This window comes from Crotalus tigris, unplaced genomic scaffold (assembly GCF_016545835.1).
Source record: "Crotalus tigris isolate CLP2741 ecotype Arizona unplaced genomic scaffold, ASM1654583v1 scf7180000024297.1652928, whole genome shotgun sequence".
NCBI lineage: Eukaryota > Metazoa > Chordata > Lepidosauria > Squamata > Viperidae > Crotalus > Crotalus tigris.
Genome location: NW_024100470.1, coordinates 198,986 through 226,407, shown reverse-complemented (window position 1 = coordinate 226,407; position 27,422 = coordinate 198,986). Strand labels below are relative to the sequence as shown.

The following is a 27,422-nucleotide window of genomic DNA, read 5'->3' as shown; positions in this document are numbered from 1 at the left end:
ATTCACTACCTACTTAGACACTGAAACATCTGCAAGAAAATAGCTAAACTCAGAGACCAATAAGAACACTAAAATTTAACCCCAAGCTACAAATATTCTCTTCTACCAGCAAGGTTATAGGATAGTCTAAGGGAAACAATCCTAGATGAAGACACGTCTAACGATTTCATATTTCTATCACAAAAAAAGGAGTTGAGTTTTAATTTATACATAAAAAAATGCAACATGACATTATCCACAAGAATTATTTACATGTTAACATTAGTCATTTTCCCCTGGAGCCTTTATGCCAGCAGAAAATTCAGATCTAAGAATTAGATGCAAAGGCAGCCCAGAATAATTTAGCCACCCCAATATCAACCTGGTGGATAACAGTTGCACTGTAAGCAACGAGGCAGACGCTTTTTGGAAGATGGTTTGCAGAGCTGAGCTGAGGGTCAAGTTTCTTGCTCTCAACTCTATTCCTTGGCTACCAGTGAGGAACACCTTGTGACATTTCTTCACTGTTCTTGTGGGGCTGTTGCTTTTTTGCTCTGTGGATGCTGTCAATACAATAAGTCTTTAAGAATGTAAGGCCAAGCGAATGTCATTCTTCCCTTGGGTTTCCAGGATGGGATTTCACTCCCTACATCCTGGAGGAATGTGTGGGTGGATTTATACCGACAATCAGATATAGTTCTTCTATCTGGCTTGGAAACATGAACAATGCCAGGGTCGTACTGTGTATATATATATATATCTGAACAGAAAGCGTCTACTCTAAGCTATGTTGTTGCATCCTGCAATATCTAATGCACAGAGCTGCAGGCAAGAGACTAGATTTGATGGCTTCATTCAAGCAAGTGTGTACTTTACAAATTGGCTGAAACAGATTTATTAAAATACATGTCTTCCGTGACTCAGCAAAGCGCATGTTATGCTTCTGGTTCCCTTGATACTTGATCAAAAGACAGAGCTCATGCTGGATAAGTGTGCATTTAATACATCTGCCTCCTATTTCAAGAAACATTGGATCGACTTGTGATAGGACCCTGGGTTGTGTGCCCTCATTAAATCAGTGACAAGTCAAAAATCTCTTCTACGATACCTGAGTGGAGCAAACAATTTAAACTGAAAATCAAGTAAGGTTGCATGATTTCTCATGTGTTAAAACCAGGAAGGATAATTTATTTTGTTAATCATGGGCATTTTAGTCCGACTTGTGTTATTAGCCATATTAATCTTATCAAGACAAAGCAGATTTACTTATGTGCCCATTGATGGCAGTACACAATTCACAGTGCTTAATGGAGATAATAATATAACTCTATTCAGCAATTTTTCTGGCCCTTGTTATATCACCAAGCAGTGATATTCAAATACTTCAACATGCCTTCACTAATGTAAAGTCTATAAAGCTGCTTTACTAAAAATAAAAGTAAAAACTTTTCGGTGCAACTTGGCAAGTAATAGCATGCTTGCAATTTTTTGTGTGTGCATAGAGCAGTGGTTCTCAACCTGTGGGTCGGGACCCCATTTGGGGTCGAACAACCATTTTTACGGGGGTCGCCAAACAAGGCTGTCCGCTATTTTTTCCCCCTTTTCTTTGGCCACGCCCCTGGCACACAGTGATGTATAAGTGGTTGGGGGTCACCACAACATGGGGAACTGTATTATGAGGTCGCGGCATTAGAAAGGTTGAGAACCACTGGCGTAGAGGTAATCCTTGACTTATAACAGTTCATTTAGTGGCTGTTCAAATTTACCCCAACAATGAAAAAAATGAGTTATGACTGCTTTTCACACATAAGGCCGTTGCAGCATTCCCAGGGTCACAGGATCAAAATTCAGATGCTTGGGAACTGACTCACATTTATGACCATTGCTGTGTCATGTGATCCCCTTTTGCAACCTTTTGACAAGCTGAGTCAGTGGGGAAGCCAGATTCACTTAACAACCGTGTTACTAATTTAACAACTGCAGTGATTCATTTAACAACCGTGGCAAGTAAGGTCATAAAATGGAGCAAATCTCACTTAACAACTATGTCACTTAGCAATGGAAATTTTGTGTTCAATTGTGGTTGTAAGTCGAGGACTACCTGTATTCATTCCCTGGAACAGGATTTCCTTAGAGGAGAAATATTTCCACATTCTTCTGAGTTCGCTGGGGGTAGAGTGGGGTGGGGGCTGGATCTGAAAATATATGGAAACAAATATATTCCCTAAATATCTTAAGCAAGGAGTTATACTGTTGGCTTAGTGAAAGATTTCCATGTTCTCATGTTTCTTTCAGTGTTTCTTCAACTGTGGTCCTATGACACCGAAAGACCCATCAGGACTCTCTCAGGGCCTAGGAAATCCAAATTATTTGCCTGAAAAATAATAAAAAAAATTAAAATCCCAATTGTTAGAAGCAATAATGCCACTGAATGCATTCATTTAAATTTTTAATTTTTGTTTTGTTTATTTATTTGTATTTACAAATAACCCAAGGTGGCGAACATATCCAGCATATTTTCCTCTTCTTATTTTCCTCACAACAATCCTGTGAGGTCAGTTGGGCTGAGAGAAAGTCATTGATTCACCTAGCTGGCTTTCATGCCTAAGGCGGGACTAGAACTTACAGTCTTCTGGTGATTGGCCCAAAGTCACTCAGATGGCTTTCATGCCTAAGGCGGGACTAGAACTCACAGTCTTCTTGTAATTGGCCCAAAGTCACCCAGATGGCTTTTATGCCTAAGGCTTTTATGCCTAAGGCGGGACTAGAACTCACTGTCTCCTGGTGATTGGTCCAAAGTCACCCAGATGGCTTTTATGCCTAAAGTGGGACTAGAATTCACAGTCTTCTTGTGATTGGTCCAAAGTCATCCAGATGGCTTTTATGCCTAAGGCAGGACTAGAACTCATAGTCTCTTGGTGAGTCTGTTGGGCTGAGAGAAAGTCATTGATTCACCTAGCTGGCTTTCATGCCTAAGGCGGGACTAGAACTTACAGTCTTCTGGTGATTGGTCCACAGTCATCCAGATGGGTTTTGTGCCTAAGGCAGGACTAGAACTCATAGTCTCTTGGTGAGTCTGTTGGGCTGAGAGAAAGTCATTGATTCACCTAGCTGGCTTTCATGCCTAAGGCAGGACTAGAACTCATAGTCTCTTGGTGATTGGTCCACAGTCATCCAGATGGGTTTTGTGCCTAAGGCAGGACTAGAACTCACTGTCTCCTGGTGATTGGCCCAAAGTCACCCAGATGACTTTCATGCCGAGGGCAGGACTTGAACTCACCAGTCTCCTGCTTTCTAGCAGGAGATAGCATTTACCATTTTAATGTGGTAAATATTGATAAATATAATCCATGCAAACAAAAACTTTTTAAAAGTGGGAATGGGTCTTGAAAAAAAAAGATTAAGAAACACTGCTTTATTTCGTTTAAAAATTCCCTTGGGCATATATTGGACAAGGAGATCTAATTCCAGATTAATTAGCCTTTTAATTCTAGATTTACAAAGACTACTTGCAGTTAATCATCAGGGAATTACACGAACAGCCAGACACAGAAGATCAATGTGAAACTTTCTCCAGGAATGTTGGAGAATTTTATCTCCTCTGACACCAACCCTTTATTCACGAACTATGGGTAGTCCTCAACGTATGACCATAACTGAGCCCAACATTTCTGTTGCTAAGTGAAATATTTGTTAAGTGAATTTGCCCCATTTTATGACCTTTCTTGCCACAGTTGTTAAGGGAACCAGCTTCCTCTCTGACTTTGCTTATGAGAAGGTGTGAAAAACAATCATAAGCCACTTTTTTCAGTCCCATTGTAACTTTGAACAGACACTAAATAATTGTTGTAAGTCGTGGATTGCCTGTAGTTTCTTGAGACTTCTTGGCTCATGAACAGGACTGAGTATGGGTCCCTGTCGCAAGTTATGAGGAAATCAAAGTAATGGGCACCTGATTAAGTCATGATGCCACGGATGCCATTGTGCCCTTGGCAATCGCTCGGGTCACAACATCCAGGGTAAGAAGGAATGTGGTTTGCCCAGTGACATCATGGTGCAAAGGCTGTCCTTTAGAATAGAATAGAATGACAGAGTTGGAAGGGACCTTGGAGGTCTTCTAGTCTAACCCCCTGCTCAGGCAGGAAATCCTATACCATTTCAGACAAACAGTTGTCCAATCTCGTCTTAAAAACATCCAGTGTTGGAACATTCACAACTTCAGGAAGTTTCTCCTTAATTCTAGATTGCTTCTCTCCTTGACTAGTTTCCATCCGTTGCTTCTTGTCCTGCCTTCAGGCGCCTTGGAGAATAGCTTCACCCCTTCCCTCTTCTTTGGGGCAGCCCCTGAGATGTTTGAACACTGCTATCATGTCATTCCTCGTCCTTCTCTTCCTTTGTCTCCCCCTTGCAGATCCCGTGTGATTACAGGGGATTATTTACTTGAATGCAGAAAAGAAAGAGGTTTTTAAGAAGAGACTGGATGGCCATTTGTCTGAAATGGTATAGGGTTTCCTGCCTGAGCAGGGGGTTGGACTAGATGACCTCCAAGGTCCCTTCCAACTTTATTATTATTATTATGGATCATCGCACAGTCAGCCAGATGTTCAGACTGGATTTGGCATTTTGTTTACCTATCGAGTCCTTACCCAGGACCTGGGATAGGTAGATATGGATGTTGTTGTTGTTGTTGTTATTATTATTATTATTATTATTATTATGCCCCATACAACAAAATATCTGCCGAATAGTTCACAACAGTCAATATGCAGGTAGCCCTCAACTTACAAGCATTCATTTAGTGACCGTCCAAAGTTACAATGGCCCTGAAAAAAGGGACCTATGACCGTTTTTCACACTTAGGATTGTTGCACAATCTGCATGATCATGTGATCCAAATGTGAACGCTTGGCAACTGGGATGTATTTATGGCGCTTGCACCGTCCCCCAGCAAAGTCCATGGGGAAGTCAGATTCCCTTAACTACCGTGCGACTAAGTTAACATCTGCAGTGTCTCACTTAACAGCGGTGGTAAGAAAGTTCGTAAAATGAGGCAAAACTCCTTTAACAACGCTTTCGCTTAGCAACATAAATTTTTGGGCTCAGTTGTGGTTGAGGACTACCTGCATATGTTTGGGGTTTTAATCCTTATTTATCTCACACGGACAGTGCACAGCTGGCTGCTTTTCTTCAAGACTACAGGAAGTATTGAGATGTGTTGAGGGTCCCTCTCTGAGGGAGATGGGTTTTTTTAATTTCTTTAAATAAATAAATAAATAAATAAAGCAAGCAAGCAAGCAAGCCAGCCAGCCTGGGAACTGCTCATTCCTGCCTTCCCAGCTTCAGGGAGAGGTTTAGATCCAGTAGTAAAGAACTTACAATAACTTCCCTTTGATTGAATCATACATTTCAGTTGGACAGATAGAAGAGAATATTTATAGCTCAGGGGTTCTGTGGTTTTTCTTGCAGATGTTTCATGACCCAACTAGGTAACATCATCAGTGCTAGAAGAAGGGGTTTACATAGTGGAGAAGGGGGGGGAGAGGAGGAGGAGGAGAAGAAGGAGGAAGACTGTGGGATCCTCAGTGCTCTCTGAGCTTGGTGGTTTCCTTGCAGACGTTTTGTTACCCAACCTGGTAAGATTAGCAGTGCTAAAAGGCTTTGTTCTCTTTATATGCAGTGGCTTGCCTTGTCAGTGTTGGTGGGAGTGGTTTTTTGGTGGGTCCTTGATTAGGTTGTGGTTTACCATTAGCTTGTTTGTCTGGGTTGACAGTTCCTTGATTGGGGTATTGTTTACTTCTTAATTGATAGTGTTGTATTAATCATGGTGTTAATCCCTGCTCATCTGAGTGTTGGTTGCTACCAACTCAGGAGAGCTGCAAGGATCCCACATTTCAGTGGCTGAGCTAAACCTGATTAACAAATTTGCTGATGCTACATAGCTGAAGGCGGCAGAAGTTTGCACTGGCAAAAGCAGAGAGCCAGATATACCCCTCTCTCCAAGTGGAAAAAAATTGCTGTGTCTCATCTTCATCATTATTTAAAGCAGGGGGCTTTCAACCTTGGCGACTTTAAGACTTGTGGACTTCAGCTCCCAGAATTTCCCAGCCAGCATGCATTACGCTTTGCTTTGCTTTGCTTTGCGTTGCTTTGCGTTGCTTTGCGTTGCTTTGCGTTGCTTTGCTTTGTGTTGCTTTGTGTTGCTTTGCGTTGCGTTGCATTGCGTTGCTTGGCTTGGCTTGGCTTGGTTTTGCTGGCTGGGGAATTCTGGGAGTTGAAGTCCACAAGTCTTAAAATCACCAAGATTGGAAACCCCCTGCCCTAAGGGGCAGCTTTGCTGCTCGTCAGGCACTGATCAGGGTTTTATCTTTGTTTTTTCCTGGCCATGAATGATCATCCTGACAAATGAAGAATAAAAAAAAGTGGAATATTGAATACCTGTAATCCTTGATTTACAACCATTTGTTTAGTGACCGTTCAGGGTTTCAATGGCACTGAAAAGGATGAGTTATGATCAGTTTTCACACTTACGACTGTTGTAGCATTCCCCCTGGTCATGTGATCAAAATTTGGATGCTTGGCAACTGGCATGTACTTATGGCAGTTGCACTGTCCCAGGGTCACGTGATTACCATTTGTAACTTTCCCAGCCAGCTTCCAACAAGCAAAGTCAATGGGGAAAGCCAGATTCACTTAACAATCACATGATTCATTTAACAACGGCAGTGATTTGCTTAACAACCATGCCAAAAGGAACATAAAATGGGGTACAACTAACAAGAACTGTCTTGCATAGCAAGGGAAATTATGGTCTTAAGTCAAGCACTACTTGTATCATTTTAACTGGGTAGCTGGAAAAAACACTGACTGGTTCAACATTGTGATGTGATTAGAATTAGTAATGGTGGGGAAATCTAACAATATTGTGGTAGTTGTCAACCCTTTAGGTAGGGCATGCAAAAAAGCAGGCATTAAGGATTCCAGGAATATGGCTTCTATGGTTGAATAAAAGGATCGTGGAAGTTTTTCCATATTCCTTTCTGTTCCATGTTACAGAGAGCAAAATCAAGGATGGGTTATTTTAAGTATCTTTCTTAAGCTTCCCTCTGTCTCTGGACTATGTAATCATATTTTCCCCAAGGTCAGTTTTACATTTCTTTATATAGGTCCTGCATTCCGGTCAGAAAGCTTGATACAATGGCTTATGCTTCTCATGGAGTTGTGATTTAATTTTATGACATTTGTCATGAAAGATTTAAGGGCTGTCAGATAGTGGATGGAGTATATTCTATTGGCTTGGAAGATAGGAGATTGAATGGCAAGATGGAGGCTAAAACATACAATGAACGTTTGCAGGCATTGAGTATGTCTAGTCTAGTGAAAAGAAGGACCAGGGGTGACATGGCAACAGTGTTTCAATGTTTGAGGGTTTGCCACAAAGAAGAGGGAGTCAAGCTATTCTCCAAAGCCCCTGAAGGCAGGACAAGAAGCAACGATGGAAACTAATCGAGAAAGAAGCAACCTAGAACTAAGGAGAAATTTCCTAACAATAAGCAAAATTAATCAGTGGAATGACTTGCCTCCAGAAGATGCTCCATCACTGGAAGCTTTCGAAAAGACACTGAACAACTAATGATGATGATGATGATGATAAAGTTGGAAGTCCCTTGGAGGTCATCAAGTCCAACCCCCTGCTCAGGCAGGAAACCCTACACCATTTCGGACAAATGGCTGTCCAGTCTCTTCTTAAAAATTTCCAGTGTTGGAGCATTCACTGCTTCTGGAGGCAGGTTGTTCCATTGGTTAATTGTTAATTTGATGATGATGATGATGATGATGATGATAATAATAATAAAGTTGGAAGAGACCTTGAAGGTCATCTAATCCAACCTCCTGCTCAGGCAGGAAACCCTATACCATTTCAGACAAAACATTGTCCAATCACTTCTTAAAAGTCTCCAGCGTTGGAGTATTCACCGCTTCTGGAGGCAGGTTGTTCCCCTGATTAATTGTTCTAACTGTCAGGAAGTTTCTCCTCAGTTTTAGGTTGCTTCTCTCCTTGATTAGTTTCCATCTGTTGCTTCTTGTCCTGCCTTCAGGTGCTTGACTCCCTCTTCTTTGTGGCAGCCCCTAAGATATTGGAACACTGCTATCGTGTCACCTCTAATCCTTCTCTTCGTTAAACTAGATATACCCAATTCCAGCAGCCGTTCCTTATATGTTTTAGCCTCCAGTCCCCTAATCATCTTTGTTGCTCTTCTCTGTATTCTTTCTAGAGTCTCAACATTTGTCCAAAATGGTATAGGGTCTTGTGCTTGAACAGAGCTTTGGACTAGAAGATCACCAAGATCCCTTTCAGTTCTGTTATGCTATTATTCTGTTATTCTGATTTCACCTAAATAGTAGGAACAGCTTCCTTCTGTTGATGTTGATACAAATGATCTTGAAAGGTAGGATAATCTTTCATGGGAAATAACTTGTCAGGATAGTTGTAAGGAGCAGCGTTCCTTCATCAACAGTAGACTGGACTCAGTTACTTTTGAAGTCCTTTCATATCTACAAGATCAAGAATCTAGTTGATACAGGAAGTTCTCAACCTAAAACCATTTTTTTAGTGACCATGGAAAGTTATAACGGCACTGATTTATGACCGTTTTTCATTGCTCATAACCTTTGCTGCATCTTCATGGTCACGTGATGAAAATACAGACACTTCGCAGTTGGCGCATATTTATGAGAGCTGCGGTGTCCTGGAGTTATGTGACCAACTTTTGCAAACTTCTGACAAAGAAAGTCAATGGGAAAACCAGGTTCACTTTATAATCGTGTTACTAACTTAACAGCTGCAATGATTCAGTTCAACAACTGTCGCAAGAACGGTTGTAAAATGGGTCAAAACTCACTTTACAACCATCTCACTTAGCAACAGAAATTTTGGGCTCAATTGTTGAGGACTACCAGTACCTCTTTAAGCTTTTGTGGTTGAATATTGTTGCTTAGCTGATAGAGCAGGAATGGTTAAGCTTTTCATAGCTGAGAGTCATCTTGTAGGAGGAAAGGAAGGAAGAGAGGAACATGTTTAATGTTTTATTTATTAAAATAAATAAAATCAGAATGCATTTCTGAATTGCAGTTTTTATAGGAGATGACCAGACTGAGCCTGAGGGATGGGTCAAACATGTCATAAGTCTTGAGTCCCTGCGTGCCCGCAAGAGATCTAAGTCCAGGCTACCTCTTATCTCTCACTTATTTCCCTTGACTGTTAGTAGTTCAGATTCTTGTAGAGAGCTTAAGCTTGCAATATATCTTTATACCTGAACTGCCCAAATCTTCTGATTTCCCCAGCGCTTGACAGTTATTTCATATTTGGAGCTAAACTCAAGACAAAGAGCCAACCATCTTCAAATAATGTGCTTGTTAATTCTTCTCTGCTCGCAAAGGAATCCACAAGGACATCAACTCCTTCCCATTTTCCCTACACAAGTCGCAATCATTTAGCGTCCTTCTGACATCCTGTTTTCTCACTTGTGAGAAAGGCATATCAGGAAAAGCGACTTCCTTCCCTTCCTTCTTCTGGGAAGAGTAAAAACAAGAGCTGAATTGGGACCCCAACCCGCTAGCTTCTTCACTAGATTATAAAAATAAGGGTTCACCAAGTCATGATGGCAGAAAGGGATGCTGGCCATCTGCAATTCTCTACAGCTATTCATCGGGAGACATAGATCCCAGGAGAATAACATGTTTTTGATTACTGTTTTTACCCCTGAGTCCAATTACTAGTTTCTAAGTTTTCATGTGGGAATGAGCAGGCTAGCAACCCAGTGAGTTCTTGAGAATAGATTTGGGGGCAGGAAAAAATAATATCCTGTTTCTTCTATTTCTTCCCCCAACAATGGGAAGGGATACCCTTGCATAAAAATTCACTTTTGTGACACTGAGATAACTGTGTTGTAGATCGTGGGTTGTTGTTGTTGTTGTTTTTGATGCAAGGTAGGAAATCCATAATCCAGCTTCATTTTATGTGTGATCAGGCATAAAAAGAAGTCAAGACCTGTGGGCAGATGGATGTGGCCACTGATTAATTAAGCCAAATTGGGAATAATTAAATAGGACAAAGGACTGCATTGGTATTGTCAACAATTCTTGGTAAATACCAAGTTACAGGTAGTCTTCGACTTACGATCGCATTTGAACTCATAATTTATGTTGCTAAGCAAGACAGTTGTTAAGTGACTGTTGCCCAATTTTACAATGTTTCTTGCCATAGTTGTTAAGTGAATCATTGCAGGTGTTAAATTAGTAAAATGGTTGTAAAGTAAGTCTGGCTTTCCCATTGACTTTGCTTGTCAGAAGATCACAAAAAGTGACCACATGACATCAGGACACTGCAACAGTCATAAGTACATGCCAGTTCCAAGCATCGAAACTTTGATCATGTGACCATAGAGATGCTACAACGGTTTTAAGTGTGAAAAATGGTCATAAGTCCCTTTTTTATGCATTGTATGTTCAAACGGTCACTAAACCAATAGCCGTAAGTTGAGGGCTACCTGTATATCATTATCTCTTTTGGCAGTTCTCACATTTGCAATTTTGGAAATGTTTTGTGAATAGTCTCCCAAATTGCCTGTTTGTGTCAGGTTACAACTTGCCTCTTTATAGGAGGACAAAATGGTGAGGTTAGTCCTTTTCTTCTCTAGACCAGTAAAGTGTAATCCAACAACTCAGATTACTCGTGTCTTTTGGAAGAAAAGAAGAAACTGGAATATTTTCAAACAATGTACAGGGCTATACTATCAGAGAGAGACGGGCCGAGCCAGGGGAGAAGTCAAGCAGGGAATTAGTCTGGAATCTTTATGTAGGCACAAGAAGGCAAGGTCTGATACACACAAACACACACACACAGCCTCCCGAATACCATTGAATCTTATCTAATCCCAAACTGCCAGTCTGGGAAGATTCCTGTGAAATAGCCATGAGGATTAAAGTAGCTAATTTCATGTGTGAATCTGGTTGTTCACAACTGACATGTGTAGTCCTATCTTTTATTGAGTTGTCATGCTTATAAAGGAACTGAAAAGTCCCAAAATTGCTGCTGGGCACCACATTGGGGAAGAAGTCTCTCCCTCCCTCCCTCCCTCCCTCCCTCCCTCTCTCTCTCTCTCTCTCTCTCTCTCACACACACACACACACACCGAAACACACAAAAATACAAATAAGCACTGTATATTCTTACTTTCATCTTTTGTTATCTGTTTCCTATTTCTTCTGTCATCTTTCTATTCTAAATTTAGGTTGTAAATTCCTTGGGGCAGAGAACCGTCACTTTTCCTTATATCTGAGGTCCCTTGTATACCAATTGCATCACTAGTTAGGGTGCCCCTTATAATCATTTGTGCAAGAGAACCCTATTCTTCTAAGCAAGCTTCTGTTTGCTTGGTCCCCTGTTCCCTCTTTTCTTCTTCTTTTTTATGAATCCTTTTTATTTTCTTTTTATGCTGAATTGGCAGCATCACACCTGTGTTCCCATTCAACATGGACCTTATTAAAATGTATTTTAAGAGAAGCTAATCTTGGCTACTTTGTACGGCTCTCTTTCTTTCTCCCCCCCCCCTTTTCTAGGAACTTTTTGGAAGTAGAAAGATCATTTTTTATTGAAAAAATAGATATGGGTGCAACTTCATTTATATGTGATTGTTTAATTTGGGCTGTAATAAAAAAAATTATAATTTAAATCAGATTGGGGTGTATTATCAGGTTGTCCTATTGTTTTCCTTGAATCAACTTGTATTTTTGTATGAGTTTTATGTATTTGGTATGGTCAACAAGAAACCTCCCTTCTTTCTTTCTTTCTTTCTTTCTTTCTTTCTTTCTTTCTTTCTTTCTTTCTTTCTTTCTTCTTCCTTCTTTCCTCCCTCCCTCCCTCCTTTCTTTCTTTCTTTCTTTCTTTCTTTCTTTCTTTCTTTCTTTCTTTCTTTCTTTCTTTCTTTCTTTTTCCTTCCTTCCTTCTTTCTTCCCTCCCTCCCTCCCTCCCATCTTTCTTTCTTTCTCCTTCCTTCTTTCCTCCCTCCCTTCTTTCTTTCTTTCTTTCTTTCTTTCTTTCTTTCTTTCTTTCTTTCTTTCTTTCTTTCTTTCTTCTTCCTTCCTTCTTTCCTCCCTCCCTCCCTCCCTCCCATCTTTCTTTCTTTCTTTCTTTCTTTCTTTCTTTCTTTCTTTCTTTCTTTCTTTCTTTCTTTCTTTCTTTCTTTTTCTATGTTGGAGTAGACTGGTTAATACTTGGATGATATATCATAACAAATGTCATCACTAAAGCTAGTTCTGGGAAATTTAAAAAAAAAATCTGAAAATGGCAGTATTAAAATTACTCCTGTGTTGTTCTTTTAAAAACTACTTGGTTTTGTCTATTTAATGATGAGATGTCAAGTTTCACTTGAGTATGTATTTGTCAGTGTGAACCTGTGGCATATCCTCAAGGTTGTACACTTGGTCAAAAGTTTGAGATCTTCCAGATATTGCTGAACCATAATGACCAGATCTGAAGGATTCTTAGAGAAGATGTTCAGCAACAATTTAATAAAATAAAATAAAATAAATACACATTTGAATGCACCAGAGAGAGCAGAGGTCTTAATGATATAAATACTCGAGATATTTTTCTCCAAAAAGAAATGATTTCATTTGAGAAAAGCTTGTAGATGTAAAAACACATTGAAGAATATTCAGTGACTGACTAGATAATATTTGCAATATTGGATCACTGACTTTGCTTCAAGGATTATTCTACTGGCTATGTGATTTCCTGTAAACTTCAACCAAAGTTATATCCTTTTATGCTTATCTGCACTCACATATGCATGCTGTACATATAACAATAGCAAATTCAACGGTTGCATTTTATGGAAAGGATGAATAAAAGCTGTGAAACAGGAAAAATATTGCAATGCCACAACAGTGAAAGTGTGAAGAGCTTGTTTTTAAATACATTTTTAAAATTCTAAACTCCTTTAAAGTTATTTCCTTAACTCATACTTCCACATTATTCAGTATGTTTATTATGTGCACTATTTTAACCAACTGTGTATTCATGGCGTGGTCCGAACTTCCTCCGTGGAATAAATACGTGGAGTAAGTATCTTTTCAGAACTTTTTTCTCTGTTTGAACTTGCATAATATTAGAATCGTGCTGCATATAATTTATTTAAGTTGGGAAATGGACAGGTGAAGACTAGTCATGTTCCTGTGGTCATTATTTATATTCTCTAGGGCGATGAATATTTGGGATGCTAAATCACAAAATCAAACTCTATTGAATACTAAAATGGGATTAATATCTATTAAAATAGATGATTAAACTGTGTTTTGTCAGAGTCTGTATCTCAAGTGCATTGACAAAACACAATTGATTCAAATAAATTATATTGGCTTTAGAGAGATGGATTTTTCTCAGGGACGTCTGCAGTCCAAAGGCTAACAGCACATTTATCTTTAACTGACTCTAAAAAGTTCGTATTACAGATAATATACTACAGATAGTACTCAACTTACAAACATTCATTTAGCAACTGCTTAAAGTTACAATGGCACTGAAAAAGATGATCAGATTTCACACATACGACCACAGCAGCATCCCCACGATCAAGTGATCAAAATTTGGGCTCTTGGCAACTGACATGTATTTAGGGCGGTTGTAGGTTCCCGGGGTCATGTGATCCATCCTTTGTATCCCTCCCAGCCAGCTTCCAACACGCAAAGTTAATGGGAGAAGCCAGAATCACCTAAGACCACATGATTCACTTAACAACCACAATAATTCACTTAACAATATTGGCAGAAAAAAAAGGCCGAAGAAAGATTTTTAAAACTCAGTTAATAGCTGCCTTGCTTAGGAAATGTTGGGCTCGTAAATTGTGGGTGGTGAGGGCTATCTGTGGTCACTGTCAGGGTTGGAAATGTATCCTCCGCCAGACATTAGAAATGTTTCTTTTGCAGAACTGGATAAGGATCCACTTTGACTATCTATTCCTCAGCAGGTAATGCTGGAGTGATAGAACTAAACAATCTGGATTTGTACATAGAGATACTTCTGAAACTTACCTTTTGTATGAAGGTTCGTACGGCGAGCTTGCACTTCTGCAAGTTCTTCCTGAAATGGATACCAGATGCAAAGGCTTAATCTAAGTGCAGTGCATTAAACAATTAGTGTGTCTCATTGCGCCAACCAGAACATACTTCTTATTTTTGACTGATGGCTGATAAACACAGCCATCTGCTCCTCACTGTGGGCGCCAGAAGGAAGGAGCACAAAATGCCCTCCTTCCAGATAAGATCTTAGAGGCAGCCCCAACTTCCAGGCACGGTGAAAAATCCTCTAAAACAGGGCATATTTCTCTTCTCTTTTGAGACACTAACCATAGTTACAGCTGTGTGTGTCCGAGGTTTGTTTTAAAAAGCAAACCTTATTAGGTTTCTCACATCCTCGCCCTAACAGCCATTTGTTTAGTGACCATTCAAAGTTACGATGCCGTTGAAAAAAGTCACATTAAGGCTGTTTTTCACACTTACATCCGTTGCAGCATTCCCGGGGTCACGTGATCAAAATTTGGACATTTGGCAACTGGTATATATTTGTGGCAGTTGCATTGTCTGAGGGTTTTGTGACTTTCTGAAGGGGAAGCCATTTAACAAGTGTGTTACTAATTTAACAACTGCAAAGGTTCATTTAATAACGATGGGAAGGAAGGTCGTATAATGAAGCAAAACTCACTTAACAACTGTCTTGGGTTCAATCATGGTCATAAGTTGAGGACTACCTGTGCAAACAAGATCATGTGAAGTGTTAATACCACTCTACAATGCCTTGGTAAGGCCACACTTGGAATACTGCATCCAGCTTTGGTCACCAAAGATGCTGAGATTCTATAAAGAGTGCAGAGAAGAGCAACAAATAGGACTGGAGGCTAAAGTATATAAGGAATGGTTGCAGTAATTGCATTATGTCTAGTTTAATGAAGAGAAGGACGAGGGGGGGGTGACATGAGAGCAATCTTCCAATATCTCAGGGGCTGCCACAAAGAAGAGGGAGTCAAGCTTTTTTCCAAGGCGTCTGAAGGCAGAACAAGAAGCAAGCGATGGAAACTCATCAAGGAGAGAAGCAACCTAGAACTAAGGAGAAACTTCCTAACAGTTAGAACAATTAACCAGTGAAACAACCTGCCTCCAGAAGCGGTGAATGCTCCAACACTGGAAGTTTTTAAGAAGAGACTGGACAGCCATTTGTCCGAAATGGTGCTGGGTTTCTTGCCTGAGCAGGGGGTTGGACTCGATGACCTCCAAGGTCCCTTCCAACTTTATTATCATTATCATTATCATTACCTATGCACATGCAGCCTCCCAATATTTATTTATTTATTTATTTATTTATTTATTTATTTATTTATTTATTTATATTTCCTTTTTCTAAACCACCTCAAAGATATTGCTGGATTGCAACTCTCAGAATTCTACATCCTGTTTTATTATGCCGATGGGGAATTTTGGGACTTGCAGTCCAAGTGTAGTTGGAAGATAATCTGTTTGGAGAAATTCAAGAAACAATGGATAGATATGAGACATTTCTTATAATTATTATTATTTTTGAAAAAAATAACCTTCTTGGGGTATGTACTTGAAAATGAAAATTGTGCGAGTCCCTCGGACTGCAAGGAGATCAGATCAGTCAATCCTAAAGGAAATCTACCTTGACTGTGATTTGGAAGGTCAGATATACTGAAGCTGAAGTTCAAATACTTTTGCTACCTAAACAGAAGAGAGGATGGAAGGCAGAAGGAGAATGGAACAGCAGACGATGAGATGATGGTTAGATAATGTCATCAACACAATGAACATGAATTTGGGCAGACTCCAGGAGACAGTGGAGACTGTTCTGGCGTGCTTGTCCCACTGAGATTCTGGCGTGCTTGTCCCATGGGGTCTCAAAGAGTTGGACACAACTTAGCGAGTGAACAATAACAACACCTTGAAATTGATGGTCAAACAAATACACAGTGGAGAAAATCAGATATTAAAGTAACTAAGATTGATAGTTACATACTGTTGGGTCAGAAGGATGAACAGTGGGAAGAGAACATGGCTGCCCTACAAAATCAATTCCAATTCTACTCCCAACGATAGCAGTCTTCTTCAGCTTGGTATCTATGATGTATGGACAACATGCTGCTATGCTATCTAAACTGACCTTGCCAGGGTAATTGGGTGTTGACGTCCAGAATATCCTGAAGACACAATATAGGGAAGGCTATTTTAACGTGATAGTATGAATCAGTGCAAGCCTAGCCTACGGTTGACTTTCATTTATTGCCAAATTGCCCATACTGAAAAGTGGGTCAGCTTGCTGCAAATGTTTGTGTGGTTGTGTTCAAGTGGCAAATAAGGAGAGGCTGAGTTTCAATCAGTAGTCAGTCCGCTCCTGCCTTGGTTAAGTGACTAGAGACGATCAGCACCAGTGGAATAGCAAGCCAAATTTCAATTACACAGCTGCATTAGCTTTTCCAGTAGCCAAAAAAAAAAAAATCTCAGGCAAAAATAAATTAACAATAGGTTTTCAGCATTTCTAGCTGGTTTATAATGGAATTACAACCATGTCCATTGAAAGAAATTGGTCATTCTCAGCTTCAATTAAATTAAAAACATTTTGAAGCATGAGCCCCTAGAGGCGTTACTAAATTACAAAGCCTAGCAACCATAGCCAGCATGGCCAATGACAAAGGATATTGGGATGTGTAGTTCCAGAGCGGCTGGCAGGCTCTAGGACAGACATGTCAAACACAAGGCCCGGGGGCTGGATGTGGCCCGTAAAATGGTTTCATGTGGCCCACGAAGCCATCTTGGAAACAGTGAAGGAATGGCTCCCGCTGCCTTGGCCCTGGCCCAGGCTGGCTGGGAGCCAATGTACAATTTTGTGGTGGCCATCTATGCTGAAACGCATTCAGTCTTAGCTCCACAAGGCCGTCTGGAAACAGCGAGGAACCAGCCCCTGCTGCGTTGGCCCTGCCCCCTGGGTGCGTGCTGGGGAGGTGTAACCCTTTATGAGGAATGAAGAAATGCACCATCGCCTGGAAGTGGCCAGCAAATGGCCCTCGCCTACTTCACATATCCGGCTTGATGGGCTCTGTGGGAGGGGCTTCGGCAGGCAGTGAGGTTCCTCCAGTGGACCATGCCTTGGCACTTGCCCCAGTCCCATCCCCTTCTGCCAGAGACCTTCAGATCTGTCCCACTCCTGCCCAGGCCCCCACAAGCACCCTTGACGCGAACGATGTAGAGCTGGCCACGCCCACCCAGTAGGCCACACCCACTCCATCCACGCCCACCTGGCCCCCCAAGGGCAATCACAATGCTGATGCGGCCCTCAGTGAAATTGAGTTTGACACCCCTGCTCTAGGATAAAACTTAGGATGAAGAGAGATGGAAACAGTGGGAGAAATACGTAGCAGCATTTTCGTAAATATATTATATAGAATAACAGAATAACAGATTTGGAACGGGGCCTTGGAGGTCTCCTAATCTAATCCTTTGCTCAAGCAGGAGACTCTATGCTAATTTGGACAAATGGCTGTCCAGGGTCTTCTTAAAAACTTCCATATTATGTCTATTTGTATGTGCAAAGGACAATTATAGTGAAAGCAGCAGCCCTGGAGATGACAATGTCTTTAAAACACATTCCTTGAGGCTTTATGACTGTGTACCTCAATGAGAGAGAGAGAGAGAGAGAGAGATTCCACATATAGTGGTTGCATATATAACAATTTCAAACGTAGTTTTAGGCAGTGTCAGGAGCCAAATGCAAGGTAGCATTCCAATATTTGAGAGGCTGCCACAAAGAAGAAGGGGTTCATTTGTTCTTCAACTCTGTTATTCTGTTATTCTGGCTATTAGGATAGGGAGATAATGAGGGATTGGTGGATATTTATGCATCTTTTTTTTTGTCCTGCCATTTGCTAATATTCTCATTTTTTTTTCTTGGATTCTTAACTCTTTATAGGCAAACTTTTACTGCCATTTACACATTTGAGTCATTGATTAAAATACTGGCCAGAGGATTTTGTATGACTGAATTCACTTTCCTTCGAGACCCCTGGAACTGGCTGGATTTTTCTGTTATTATCATGGCGTAAGTAGCTTTACTATATTCTTTTCCTTCATCTCCCTGGAGAGAGCTTTACTGAAGTTTTATGATATGATAATATGTGTTGCTCACCCCTACCTTCCTAAAGAATTAATTTTGTGTATTGATAGTTTGGGGGTAAGGAAATGAATGAACCTCTTTACATCGGCCATTCCACTTCCCTCCAGAAAGACTGGAACAACATCTCCCATAATCCCTGGCCAACATAGGGAGTTGGTCATCCCAACTCATCTGACAAGTGCATGCTTGGGGATGGCACTTTAGATTTGGCTGGCAACTTATTTAATTAAGTAAAACAAGTGACTTGCTGCAAAGGAAACTCATAATTAAGTGAAACATACTCCAGAGCACTTTTGCTAGGAACAATAATATCAGCTACAATGAACAGTGCCTCTAACATTTGGCACATGTTAAAGGCTGACTTGGCTATTGGCATCTTTTCTCTAACACTTTGACAGAGTGTCAGATTTCAGACGATTCTTTAAATAGATTTTTTAGCAATTTCCAAGCTGCGTGGCTTCTGTATCCATTCTGAAACAAATATATAGGGAACTGTAGTTTTAAAAGAAGAGGATTATAGCCAAAGTCCCTCTGTTTAAAATGCTACCATAAATTTGTGGCATAGAAACTCTCTCAATGATTGAGTGTTCTTCGACATATTGCAGTATATTTGGGGGAGAGCCCCTGAAGTTAGTGTGGCAGGAGTTGGTGCATTTCAACAACTCTCTTCCTAACTATTTTTTTTTGGGGGGGGGGGACTGATAAAGCTTCATGGGATGGGAAGCGAAACAATTTTAAAAAAATTGGTCCACTTGCCCTGATTCAACCTTTTAGATATCTCTCATTGTACAGTTTTCAGCATTATACTAGAAAAATCTTCATTGCTAAACTGGTATAAATCTTTCTCTCTCCTACCTCTAGACCTATGAAACTGAACAGGAAAGAGTTTATGCCTACCGTTGCCTGTGTTCACATATTGTACTAAGTCATCTTGTGGCTTGCTGGTTTTGGCTGGTTTGTAATATGAAGCAAACAAACTGTGGTTTACTCAATAAAACATAGTTAAAGAAATCACAGTTTAGACCAGGAGTCTTCAAACTTGGCCCTTATGACTTGTAGATTTCAACTCCCAGAATTCCTCAGCCAGGCACTCTGGCTGAGGAATTCTGGGAGTTGAAGTCCACAAGTCATAAAAGGGCCAAGTTTGAAGACCCCTGGTTTAGACCCATAGGTGAATACAGTAGTACTTTTAAGTTTAAAAACCTGACATCAAATCCATTGCAAATCTATGAGAACTAAATAAACCTTTACACATTAGGGCTATAGAGGTGATCTTTCCAATGGAGGGGATTAAAATCCCTGTTAGGAAAGCAACTTTTTTAAGCCAAACTGAATATTTTTTTTTTTTTAAAAATGTGCAGGACTGGGAGATGAGGTCAGAAATTTCAGTGGATACAAATTTGAGGGGAATAGAATTTTTTCCTGGGGAACTTGTGATCTGGATGTGCATCAAAGCAAAATAGCTAATTCAGCCAGGTCTCCCATCGTCCCCCTTCAATGCTTTGTTAAACCTTCATTAAAATCCTGCCTCTATGGTGCACTTTGCCTTGTCATGTCAAAGTTATTCCTCTTTGCCAGACACGACACCTCATTGAGATGGACTGTGGCTGAATTGCAAAAGGCAGCCAGCTATAACTTTGGCAAGACCTCTGTGACAATGATAAAAGTTCTTGAGTTTGACTGTAGCAACAAGTCCACAAGGAATTATTAACTAAATTGGTAATTCCTAACTGGACGGGACTGAACTAAACTGAATTAAGTGAATTAACAACTAAAAGCCACATGCAACCAAGGACCATATAAATACAGGTAGTCCTCAACTTAGGACCACAACTGAGCCCAGAATTTATGTTGTTAAATGAGAAATTTGTTAAATGAATTTTGCCTCTTTTTACGACTTTTTTTTGGCCACATTTGTTAAATGAATCAATGCTGTTGTTAAGTGAAGTTGGTTTCCTCATTAACTTTGCTTGTCAGAAGATCGCAAAAGGAGATCACATGACTCTGGGATACTGCGACCGTCATAAATGGGAGCCAGTTGTCAAGCACCCAAACATAAATCACGTGACCTATGGGGATGCTACAATGGTCATAAGTGTGAAAAATGGTCATAAGTGCTATTGTAGCTTTGAACGGTCACTAAACCAATTGTTGTAAGTCGAGGACTACCTGTACTATAGTACAGGGCTTTTCAATCTTTTCACCCATTGTACAACTTTTAGGATATGGCAACATCCGAGTACCAGCAGTCGCCTAGCAAGGTGTCAAAAGTACAGGTAGTCCTCGACTTACAATAGTTCACTTAGTGACTGTTACAATGACACTGAAAAAAGTGCCCCCCAAGCCACAGCCGAACAAGATACGTACCTGCCCACCTGGTGGTGCTCTTCCTCCTGTCCGAGGTTTTCATTGTTGTGAGCATTTCTGTTGAGGATTGGCAGCAGAGGTGGGGTGGGGGGTATTTGGTTTTTATTCCCCCCCCCCATCTGCTGGGTGGTTGCAGCAGGTTTTGTTCACTTCACATGACCTTGGGACACTGTGACTGTCATAAATATGAATCAGTTGCCAAACATCTGAATGTAAATCACTAGACCCTGGAAATGCGGCAACATTCCAGCTGATCGGTGATTCTTCTGGGCTCAGCAGAAGCACCAAGATCAGCGCCGAGCTCCAGCTGAGGCCTGGCGCTGATCCTGACACTTCCGCTGAGCCCTGACAGCACTGCAGCTACAGCCGTCTCTTGCTCAGGCTTGTCCGGTGCTGCCACCAGTTCAGCTCATTCCCCTCCCCCACTACTACTTTTCTAGGATGGCTGCGTACCACCTGCCAGGTGCCAACGTCCACAGGTGGTACGCGTACCACTGGTTGAAAAGCCCTGCTATAGTACACATTCTGGAGAGAGATACAGTTCCTGAGCATGGGCTCCAGCATGAATGTGGAAGCTTGAAAAAATATTTTTGGGGTCCCGGCAACTGATTCAGATTGGATCCTGCAACATTATCCTGGGACATTATCCTTTGGCTTTTATTTGCAATTATTTCTCTATTTATCCCCCCCATATTTTCTCATTTTGGGATATTTGGGATAATTATATCTAGAAAAGGCTAAGCTGAACATTAGGTAGAATAAGAAAACTAGCCTAAAATAGCTAAAAATTGATTAATAGTGGCAACATCCCAGATACTATTTTTGAAGTTCCATGTCTTTCCTAAATGTTAGAAATCAAGACTGTGTGTGTTAGAAAGGCTGTAGTATACCACTTGCAGTTACATATCCCCTACATCTGTCCTTTGTTACTGTTTTTCTCTTATAGTTTTTCTCAATACTTCTCCTATCTCTTTCCTTCTCCTTCTTGCCTTCCTGGCTCCAATTTTTGTGGGTTCCCCCCCCCTCTTATTTTAGTTTGGTAGGGTATGAGGTAAATATCGATTGTATGTAAATTCAGTTTCCATCAACCTTCAAGAAAATGACCAAATAGACTTGAACCCCACAATCATACATGAATAAGTAGGAACATAATCACCTCATTTGGGCTCATTGGGGTAGTCAACTATGTCCCTTTTATGACCTGTGGACTTCAACTCCCAGAATTCCTGAACTGAGCCATGCTGGCTGAGGAATTCTGGGAGTTGAAGTCCACAGATCGTGAAAGGGCCATATATTGTTGTGCTCTAAAAATCTTAATGTTGGAAGGGATCTTGGAGAGAGCAATTCAAATCTCCTGGTCAGTTTCAACTATTGCTGTCAAATGGCTGTTTGAAAACATTCAGTGGATGGGAGACTACCACTTTACTGAGTCATTGTTTCTTCTGTTACGTTGCTCTTATTGTTAACAAGCTTTGCTCAAGCTGGCAGCTGTATACCGTTTCAGACAAATGGTGGTCCAATCTCTTCTTGAAAACCTCCAGCGATGGAGTACCCACAACTTCTGGAGGGAAGTTGTTCCACTGATTATCCTTCCTGTTAGGAAAGTTCTAGGCTGCTTTTCTCCTTGATTAGTTTCCATCCGTTGCTTCTTCACGTGCTTTGGAGAAGAGGTTGACCTGCTCTTCTTGGTGGCACCCCTTAAATATTGGAATGCTGCTATCATGTCATCCCTAGTCCTTCTTTTCATCCAATTCCTGTAATCATTCTTCATATGTTTTAGCCTCCAGTCTCCTAATCATCTTTGTTGCTCTTCTTTGCACTTCTCCAGATAGTGAACCAGCCATCCTTGAAGGTAGTACAAAATATACTGCAACCAATCACCCCTGTACTAGTCCTGACCAAAGATCTTATAGCTGTTGCTATAGCAACTGCAGCTCTCCAAGGCTATGTGTCATTCTCCTTATCTGATACATAGACAGGGATCTAAGTAAAATACTATTTCCTCACTCAGCAGTGAGTTATATACCTCCCCCAAGACCTGATGTTTTTCTCACCGGCTGAATTTAAGTAAGATGATTGAGGAAGTAGGATAAATTCAAGCCTAATGACTGAATAAGCTGTAAGATGAGCAAAATCCATTTCAGGATAATCCAGATGGGACAACAACTTGTAGGGGACAATTATGCCCTTGTCTTAGATGTCAAAAAGCATGTACATAATTGTGCACATGATGGCTTCATCATGCAATTGTCGCTGTGATCCTTCTGTCTGTTCTGTGGCTTCATTCTCAACTGAAGTAACTGTATTCATTACTTATTACTGAATTTGTACTCTGCTTTTCCGTTTATTCCAAGACTTAGTAAAACTTATAATTAGTGCTTTTTTTGTAAAAAAAAAAAAAAGGTGCCGGAACTACACGTCATACAACCCGCCTTGCCTACCCTACAAGGTTCCATCCCAAAAAGGTGCCGGAACTCCATTCTGGGTGTTCTATGACAAAAAAAGCCCTGCTTATAATAATGAGAAAATACCAAATAGAAAAAAAGAAAAGAAAAATTGATCCAAATAAAATAAGTTGCTAGAATAATTAACACTTTAAAGCTTGGCAGAAGAAATGCATGTTATGCAATTAGTGAAATTTAATAAATTTAATAAATAAATAAAATAATTTATCAGTTTTCTACATACTGGGAGAGTTGGAATAAAATGCACCTCTTGAGGGAGCGTATTCTCTAGACCAATGGTGGCGAACCTATGGCACGGGTGCCAGAGGCAGCACTCAAAGCCCTCTCTGTGGGCACGTGTGCCGCCGCCCCAGTCCTAGTTCTTCAGCTAGGTTTTATAAAACTTTTTCCCTTTAGGCCTCCGCCGCCATGTACAAAAAAAAAAAAAGGTTCAATCAGTCAGTCAATTTCAACTTCTCGCAGGAAAAAAAAAGTTCTTGCAAAGTTGGAATTGATTGATTGAACTTTTTAGTCCCACCCAGTCTGCTGTTACCACTGCAGCCACACCCACCCAATGGGCCACACCCACCCGGCACCCGACGATGCATAAGTGGGTTTTTGGTTGCAGCTTGGGCATTCGGTCTCTAAAAGGTTCGCCATCACTGCTCTAGACTGAAGCCATGCCAAAGAACTATTGGCACCTGATAGTTGGGCTGGCAGTAGGAGCCCTTTCCTGACCACTAAGCCGCCAGGCAAGTTATTTATTTATTACGAAAATTTATTTGGCTACCCAACTTACTCATGGTGATTCTGGGCAGCTTACAGAAATAGAACCCCAATGAATCGCCACTCACCCACCCCAACAGTAATATTCGAACAATTATTTTATGGGCTCCATTCACCCAGCCCATTGGTCAAATCATATCTTCAAGGCCTCTCTAAAAAGTGTCAAAGTGGGGGCCAATTTTATTTCTGCAGGGATGATGTTCCTCAGGAAGGGAGCCACCATGGAGAAGACCCTTCTTTTTGTCCCGGGGTTTCCCCACTGACTTTGCTTGTCAAAAGGGGATCACGTGACCCCGGGACACTGCAACTGTCATAAATATGAGTCAGTGGTCAAGCTTCTGAATTTTGATCCCATGACCACGGGATCCTGCAGAGGTCATAGTTATGAAAAACAGCCATAAGTCACTTTTTTTTAGTGTTGTTGTATCTTGTAAACAGTCACTAAATGAACTGTTGTAAGTCAAGGAGTACAGTACTTGGAATTACTTCTTGGACATTTTCTTGGCATCCTGACACAAATATATTTCTTCATATATCATATGATCAGGGAGAATAATCAGACAAAAATTGCTGAGTTCACACAAGCTTAACAAGACTGTTTAAGGACGGTCCTAGTGTCTACCTAAATCAAGGGTAGGCCACCTTGGCTCTTTTATGACTCGTGGACTTCAACTCCCAGAATTCCTGAGCCAGCATGGCTCAACTTGGAAACTCTCCCTTTCCCCTCAGCATGGCTGGCTCAGGAATTCTGGGAGTTGAAGTCCACGAGTTATAAAAGAGCCAAGGTTCCCCATCCTGACCTAAATACAACATGCTTGATTTGGTTAGTTTTAACCAGAATTTTTGTTTTATCTGGCATAGCCTGTTTTGCAGATTCTGCTCGGTTGATGGCTCTTGCATTGTGCAAGCTTGAAAACCACCATAAAAATGTTTTCACTCTGATCCTCTCTCCGTTGGTCCTTATTTGATCTTTTGGAGACCACAGCAGGCTGACTGTAAGCTCTGTGCAGTCTGCCCGAGCTCTGATGTCACCTAAACCTCCACAAAGACAGAAGCCATGGCTGTTGCATAAACTGGCTGCATACAGTATTAGGGGAATTGCCATTGCAAATTTTAGGTCTGGATGTCTTGCAATGGTATTCTGTCGCAATTTTCACTTCCATCAATTTCAGGTAGTCCTCGACTCACAACCATTCAGTTAGTGACTGTCTGTCTGAAGTTACAACGGCACTGAAAAAAATGTCTTATGACCATTTTTCATGCATATGACCCTTGCAATATCCCCGTGGCCGTGTGATTAAAATGTAGATGCTTGGCAACTGACTCGTATTTATGATGGTTGCAGTGTCCCCTTTTTGTGACCTTCTGACTAGCGAAGTCAGTGGGGAAGCCAGATTCACTTAATAACCTTGCTACTAACTTAACAACTGCATTGGGTTTCCTGCCTGGGCAGGGGATTGGACTAGATGACCTCCAAGGTCCCTTCCATCATTATTATCATCATCATCATCATCATCATCATTATTGATCATCGCACAGTCAGCCAGATGTTCAGACTGGATTTGGCATTTTGTCTACCTATCGAGTCCTTACCCAGGACCTGGGATAGGCAGATGTGGATGTTTGATGGTATTACAGATATCATCGCAGGATGGAAGCAGTTCCTAGTAAGGCCGCCTTTTGCAATTGACTAATAGCAAATTTGTCAATGCCAATGGTGTTCAAGTGGTGCTCCAGTTGTTTTGGATATTATTATTATTGATTCACTTAAGAACTGTGGCAAGAAAGGTTGTAAAATGGGGCAAAACTCACAACAAATGTATCGCTTAACAACATAGTTTTTTGGGTTTAGTTGTGGTCATAACTTGAGGACTGTCTGTAGTAGCTGCTGCCAACAGATTGGGGTTTTTGCTAGCTTGCAGTGCTTCTCTCCGAAGTAAGTTCCTAATCCGATTTAAGTTCCATATCTCCTTCCAGCCCACTGAAACAAAACAGGAGATCTAAGTTCCTGGATCAGCTGCAGCTTTGACCATTTAACAGGAAGTGAAATAGCAGCATCCTGAGCTGTTCAACTATTAGATCCTAAAAAAAATGTTGTAAAGGGTAGTGGCAGACAGTGAGCACTGAGATTTTCTAGAAAGTTAGAAAACCAGCTGAAGGAAATCAAGGCCATAATGCGGGGATTGGGGAAGAAAAATATTCCAATCCTTCTTCTTTTTCTGCTAAAGGAAAAGTATGGAAAAGAGCATTGTCACAATAATTTGGACTTTAAAACTTCTTGATTCAATTTTTGAATATTCAGTTTCAGTTCTAGCAAGTACATAATGGGAACCTAAGCTTTAACTTCAAGTATCTCCAATATGACAAAATTGCCTCTTACATCCAGCTCTTTACTATTGATTTCCTTAGAGAGACAGCCTGTATTTAAAAGCAAAAGACCAACAAAGAAAGAGACCAACTCATTTTTTTTAAAAAAACCCTTCTCTAGTTCCTATTTTAATAAATGACCCCCCTTTCAACAGAATTCTAGATATTCAGAATGTCTAGAAGAGGGGTCCCCAACCTGTGGTCTGTGGACCGGTACTGGGCCACAACATGCCAGCAACCGGTCCGCACAAACAAACAAAGCCCCATCTGGGGGATGCAGGCAGTACACAAAACCACACACTCTCCGGTCCATGGAAAAACATTTCTCCACAGAACCGGTCCCTGGTGCCCAAAAGATTGGGGATCTCTGGCCTAGAATATTCTCGAGTCATTTGAAGCTTTTGATATCCAGTTACCTGGACAGAAATATCCGATCCGCTTGAGCAGGGAGGCAAGGAATGTTGGGGGGGGTCCCCTGTCCCCTAAAGAGGTATCTCTGGCAGGACCCAGAAGAAGGGCCTTCTCCATGGTGGCTTCCTGCCTCTGGAACATAATCCTACTGGACATTAAACTGCCCCACCCCACTCATGACACACTTTTGTAAGGCCTTAAAGACTTGGTTCTGCCAGCAGGCCTGGGGAACCGAGAGCAGAATGGACCCCCTTAAATGGCTGGTATGAATATGTGTTGTCACCAGTTTAGGGTGGAGTGAGCTTTTACTACTACTTTTATTCCCTTTATTTCTTTTATGTTGTGCTTTTATGTCCTGTAAGCTGCCTTGAGTCGTCTTTGTGCGAATAGGCAGCAATATAAATTTTCTAAATATAAATAAATAAATAAATAAATAAATACCATCGCTGAATTTAGAACTCCTTCTATAAGAGTTCCTTTAGATTCTCTCAAGGGAGGGACACAAATGTTGCTGCAGGAAAAAAGTGATGATGGAAGCCATGTCCTTGCACCGAAAGCTCTGCTTATTTAACATATGTGTTAAAAAAAGGCCGTGATTTGTAATTACAGCTTTATTTTATTTTTATTACTTATTCTATTAAATCTGCTGGCCCACCCTACTGGCCAGAAGGTAACTCTTTTCCCAACCCTGCAGATTCCCCTAATTCTCAGCGGGCTTCAGGGATCCTGTACCCCTACTTGAGGGTAGTCCTCGAATTGAGCCTGACATTTCTGTCACTAAACAAAGCGGACATTAAGTGAATCTGGCCCACTTTTAGCACCTTTTTCGT

The 27,422-nt window shown here is 40.9% G+C and overlaps 1 protein-coding gene across 7 annotated transcripts in view; it reads left to right on the top strand.

Annotated features, from left to right (window-relative positions):
- LOC120299446 (sodium channel protein type 5 subunit alpha-like) overlaps positions 1-27,422 on the top strand; it is a 289,877-nt gene that overhangs the window by 102,110 nt on the left and 160,345 nt on the right. For 6 of the 7 annotated variants that reach the window (XM_039324300.1, XM_039324298.1, XM_039324297.1 and 3 more), the window contains exons 4-5: positions 13,012-13,101; positions 18,014-18,142. In XM_039324300.1, the coding sequence (XP_039180234.1) occupies positions 13,012-13,101; positions 18,014-18,142 (219 nt within the window). Of the gene's footprint in view, positions 1-12,238; positions 12,797-13,011; positions 13,102-18,013; positions 18,143-27,422 lie in introns of those variants that run through there. The other variant, XM_039324299.1, reaches the window with a different exon arrangement.